Below are 6,000 nucleotides of genomic sequence, written 5' to 3'. Positions count from 1 at the left end.
AGATGTCAGAAGGGCTGCTTTCTGCCCTGATGACACACACACAATGAAAATAATGCAAGCTGTGCTGTGTGCAGGTAAAATGGTTGAGCTACTGAGGGGGAAAAAAGAGCACTTTTGGCTCCTTAGTCTTACCTTTAACTGAGTGCTAACTGACACGCAGCAAGTGAGGGAGCCAAATCACAGAAAGAGCACTGACTTTAACATTTCCCAGGAAACATCTGGTTGGACTTTGCTAGTAAGGACATGTAGATGGTGCAATTGGAGTGAAATGGAAAAACACAAATGTTGAAAAATTTCCTCTCTGGTAATCTTGTACTGAGTGACATTATAGCACCTGAAAGCAACAGTTTCAGTTTCTGAACCTTCTTATCAACAGGGATTTATATTTTGATACTTTCAGGGGGAAAAAAAGACTTCTTTCTCCTCAGTCAGTTGGTAATATGAGAGCAGATAGGACCCTGTCAGCGGCACCACAGTGTTTACCCAAACACAGAGGACTGTCAGAGAATCCAGAGGTTCATGCTGTAGGGTCATTTTACCTTTAGTGGTCACTAACAAACCTAGCAAGCGTTATAATGGGCATGTACTTCTTATACGGTTTGCTTTTTGCATATGTTGGGCTGCCTGGACTCTTACTCTGTGATTTAGCTTTCCGATGCCCAAGCTGCACCGCAGAGGATATGATGGCATGCACCAAAGTCGATCCGCTATGTGCAGAGATTGTGAGGGAGCCAGGCTGCGGCTGCTGTCCAGTGTGTGCCCGGCAGGTGGGAGAGCTCTGTGGGGTTTATCTGCCAAGGTGCTCCACCGGTCTGAGGTGCTACCCAAGTATGGATGCTGACTTCCCTTTACAGCAGCTCATTCAGGGTTTGGGACAATGTGGACAAAGAATAGATGTGGATGTCTGGGAACATTTGAACCTGTCGGGGTATGGTAAGTTCTATGAAAAAACTGCTGCAAAGTAGTAGAATAAAGAAAGACCATTAAAGCTGCATTAATCTGTAGTTGCTGTTTTCAATCACTAAATCGCTTTTTATATTTAAATTGAATAAACTGAACAGAGAATAATCCCCCAAGGCTACATTGGCCTTACTTTTTAGACCTGGAGGAGACATGGATCTCTTCCAAACCATTCTACAGGGTAGGGGTTTTACTTTTTAGAACTCCTAGTGTTAAGACTTAAAGTTAGCTCCATGGCTACTTTGACAGGTACCTGGCAGCTACAGCCCATCACTGTCTGGGCTTTACCTCCACTAGTGGGAGCCTCTAATCCGGACTTCTTTTTTCTGCTGTTGGTGCCTTTTTGAACATTTTAACTAAATTATCTAACAGATAATCTGTGGAACTAACCATCTCGGCAATTTGTGCTTTGGCGAGGTATATTCAGTGTTTTGTCTGTTAAATGTTTCTGTGTTTGTGTAATTTAACTGTAAAGTTAATGAACACAGCTCATTAACCAAATTTGCTAGCTTTGCCTTATAGTGCTGCCATCCAAATACGTTCACTTCTTTCTCCAATAAGCCAACACAGTGGTAGCCAAAATGGTGGTGAAACTTCAAAATTCCGAAATCAAAACTAAAGGCTAAGATCAAGTCAAGGGTGATGTCACATCCATCTTTTAAATACAGTACATAATATATTGTTATATATTGAGGGGTCAAAACTAGGGATGGGTACCGGTATCATTATGGCACCGGTTTTGACATAAACGGTAGTAACCAGACCGAAAAGCAGCGCTTTTTTTCCCCCTGAGATGTCATACACTTTGGATTCCAGCCAATCATTTTATCTTTGCGAGCGTAGTAGGCGGGCCCAGGTACGTACATTCTTTTAGAGCAGAGCTACAGATTAAAAATGCCCAAGGCGAAGCTGTCAAAGTCTGGCTGTACTTCTGAGCAAATGATGCAAACTCAGCAGCCTGCAACAAGTGCTTTAAGGTGATACTGTGAAAAGGAGGTAACTCCTCGAATCTGATGAAACACCTAGCGATGTATAGCATTTTGTTAAAAGCCGAGAAATGCGCTGTATTTTCTAGCTTGCTGCGAGACCTCACACCGTGAACATCTACTGCGCGTGGTTTGCCTGTTATCTGCAGTGTTGCCAACTCCTCAGTAAGGAAAATCGCTATCGGTTGTCCTAAAAGTCGCTAGAAGTCGCCAAATGACGTCATCGCCTAATTTGCATAATTGGTCATGCTAATGTAATTGTAACCTACGCTGTTGGAGAGAGAAATAACATTGTAGAAGAGACATAAAGTGAGTAAAAAACGTCCTAAATGCAGTTAGAATTTATTTAGAACTACAAATTAAATTTATTTTAGCAATTGTTGTTTTTTAATGTCACAGTTCCAACCCTGCTCCTTTATCCAGTCCTGGACCAGCAAAAGTGACCTGAAATAGGCACTCTGGTGGAGTTACTTTGTGTGTGAGAGTGTGTGTTTATAAGTAGTTTTAAACCTTGTGATCCACAAAACAGCATAACATTAAAAGAAGAACTGACTGCGTTACAGTCAGTGCGGGAGCAGCGGCTTCGCTCATGCGCTATTCATTTGCTGTTCGGACGCACAGGTGTGAACGTCTCCTGCTCTGATAGCAGCTGGGGAGGACTATCCTCCGCCTGTGTGCGCTTTGGCACGGGTGAGGTGCCCAAGGCAGCACCGCTGCTTGTTGAGAGTAAGAGCGATACGCGTTTGCACGTCAAAAAGTCGTCATAAATAAGTCTCCAATAATATCAGAAAAGTCGCCAGATTTGTCGCTAGTCGCTTTTTAGAAAAAAAGTCGCTAAGGGGGTCTGAAAACTCGCTAAATATAGAGCGACAAAATTGCTAAGTTGGCAACACTGGTTATCTGACCCGGAGTTAGCAACATTCCCCAAGAACCCGAAGAGGAGAGTTCTGGCCCCTAGCCCTGCCAGTGTAGCAGAAATGATGACGGATGATGATGGCAGCAGCAGCCGTTCTTCTCTGCATGAGTAGCTTAATGTTGTTCGTGTGTAATTTATGTTGCTAACCACGTTATTAACTTAATGCATGTAAGGTGAACTAGCAAACATCATCATAGCTACATGCGGCTGTCCTCTTGTTTGATGGCAGATACTCCCTTCACCCTGGTCAAAAAGGCTAAAATGACCAAAGAAAAAGTGGAAAACAGCTAAACATGAGAGGTTTTTGGACAAAGTTTGTGTTTTCCATTGTTTGAGCACTGCTTCCAGCCAAGAGTGATGTCACAAATCCCCTATAGCTGCAGAAAAGGCTAACATTGTTATCTTTTTACAAAAAAACAGCTGAACACGAGAGGTTTTTGGACCAATTTTGTGTTCTCCATTCTTTAAGCACCATTTAAAAAGTACCGGTTTGGTACTGGTATCGGATAAAACCTAAACCATACCCATCCCTATTCAAAACCTGGCATTAAGGGTACAGGGGAGGTCATTGCATATAGTCTTTACAGAGTTAGTACTCATGAGAAGTACTCATGAATCCAGACTAGATTTCTTCTGTCTGTCATGTTGGAGAGAGGACCTAAAAGCAGACGCGTACAATCAGGACTAGACAGTTTATTTAGGCCGGGAGAAAAACAAAAGAAGAATACAAAACAAAAGGAGACTCAGACTTTACTAATCAAACTGGGCAAAGCTAAACATTAAGATCATAGACTGTGAAACCCGGAAAGACACATGGAGGGAGGTGAACTGACATTCCAGTGAGGATGAAGGGGAACTCACACAATTTATACACATGAGGATGATTAGGGAAAGTGGAGGCCCACAGGAGGGACTAATCGGGCATAATAAGTCAGGAGAAATGAAGCTGAACACAATCCACATGAGACAAGGGACTGTCAAAATAAAACAGGAAGTGTCATGCATACCAAGACTCAGAGTAGGACTTGCAGGCAGGGATAAACAGACAGACTGGGGGTGACAAAGGATGAAACACAAAAAGAAGAACATGGAGACAGAGCACAGATACAAGGACAAGTGAGAGAGAGAGAGGGAGGGCGAGAGACATGACAGACAGGAGGGGACACCAAGTAGAAAACAAAGAGACCAGACCAAGGGAGCAGGAACTGAAACTGATAACACTTAAATAACTTGAAAATAAACTAGACACCTCTAACAATATAGCAGGGAAATTACCAGGGATTACCAAGCTCTACTATTTCTAGTCACAGGAACTAAACAAGAAAACAAAACAATATAAAATCCAGGTAATATGATCATTTCTCAAAATCAAAAATGAATTTAACAATATTCAAAAGGTCCAAAACACAGAGAAGTATATTAATTTCCTAGGAGTGGAAATCTAATTCATTATGATGTTAAATCACCTACGTCTGCATCACCACAGCTTAAACTGACACAGTGCTATATGTGATGGTCTGTGTACATCTGTTTTGTACATCCAAAGATCTGTCCTCTGTCAAGTATCTTCTGTACTGTGCTTTAACTGAGACTTCTCCTATATTCTCTTATACCTCAGCATGAAGTTATAACACAGAAGGAAAAACTTCACTGAGAATTAGCAGAGTCGAGACTACAGTTTCACTGCAGAACTCTTTTAATGTCAGAAAAACCACCATCTACATCAAACATATTTGTAACTATCCCAAAAGAAACAACCCAGAAATCCTGCTGGGACAGAGAAATGTTAAGCTTTGCTATCCCACATTACAGTTATTAGGGACAAAGGGTCACTATTGATCCCTGAAAATGAATGTTGACATATGCAATGTGTTTGGCAGGCAGTGGCAGACCCACATCTGTGAGCGCAAACCAGCAGTATCCCTCCAATGAACTCTAACATGTCTATAACCCACGTAGCCTCAAAGCTCTCGTATTGGGAATGCCTTATTTTGATGTAGGCTATTGTATTAAGGAGGAAATTTAATACACATTGAAACTTTTAAGGCTAGCATTCAATCATAAATGTCTCAGTGTCTGTTGTGAGCATCAGTGTCAGTTTGTTATTGGAAAAGAGTTTCTCTGAAGAAGAAGAAGAAGAAGAAGAAGAAGAAGAAGGTGGTGTGACCTATTTATATAAACTGCTTAGAGCTAAATATTTATTTGTTTATCTTGCATCTCATGGCTACTGACTTAAATGGGAGAGGATAATGAAAACAAACCCATTTCCAATCCTGCAATTTTATCTGAGCACAGTGCACTCGGGATGGGCTCTATGCTGTGATTTATCACCTTTGGCGTTCAGATCAGTTAAAATACAAACGAGCATTGTTTTATAGGGCAGGTTGCACTCTGTTAAGCTTGACTTTTCAAGCATGGCAGCTATTTAATATCAACATCTGTCTTTCTTTGTACCCTTCAACATCCACATTTCGTTAACTGCAGGAAAGATCCTGAAGTTTACACTCTCACTTTTCAGTTCAACAAAAAAACAGTGTTGCTTTTTAGGATATTGTGCTTATTTGATGTGATCCTGGGTTCACGTGGGTCCTTTGGGTCACTGAAATGAGCAGCACATCAGCCTGAGTAAACAGTCTAGAGTTCATAACCTCCTTGAGCTTTGCTGAGACTTGGTGCTTTCAGCAGACAAACATCTGTGTATAAATATGTAAAATGTGTTGACTAGGGACAAGATTTTTCAGTTTCCCAGTTTCAATTTGTTGTCCAAGTAGTACTGATTAATCAACTGAGCACTTTGGTTGCATACAGGTAGGCGCTCCCTGTGAGACGGGAGTATGCTTGCCAAAGTGTTGTCTTTTTATTAACTTATCTAAATGGATAGACAGTAACCAGTGCATGGAATGGGAAGTCTCTGCCAAGATATCCTGTACTACACTGTGGAAACCCTGGAAGTCCACTCCAGGGCGTCAACTTGTGCTGTTTTGTCAAAGCCACTGGGATGGCTCATTTAGGTAGAGTTTGTTCCTCGTCCTTATAATCTATATGACAAGGTGGGTTATAGCATTGGTGAGAGGTACTTTTCACTCCAAAATCATCATTTTTTGAAGTGCACTATAGTTGCACTGGGGTGTTTTTTTT

The 6,000-nt window shown here is 41.5% G+C and overlaps 1 protein-coding gene across 1 annotated transcript in view; it reads left to right on the top strand.

The window, feature by feature from the left end:
- Positions 1-343: 343 nt before the first annotated feature.
- Positions 344-6,000, top strand: part of LOC113008034 (insulin-like growth factor-binding protein 2-B) — a 28,912-nt gene continuing 23,255 nt past the window's right edge. Inside the window, exon 1 of the mRNA XM_026145150.1 lies at positions 344-933. Within this exon, the coding sequence (XP_026000935.1) occupies positions 576-933 (358 nt within the window). The 5' untranslated portion in view covers positions 344-575. The remainder of the gene's footprint in view (positions 934-6,000) is intronic.

This window comes from Astatotilapia calliptera, chromosome 16, assembly GCF_900246225.1.
Source record: "Astatotilapia calliptera chromosome 16, fAstCal1.2, whole genome shotgun sequence".
Lineage (NCBI taxonomy): Eukaryota > Metazoa > Chordata > Actinopteri > Cichliformes > Cichlidae > Astatotilapia > Astatotilapia calliptera.
This window is presented reverse-complemented; position numbering and strand designations above follow the sequence as displayed.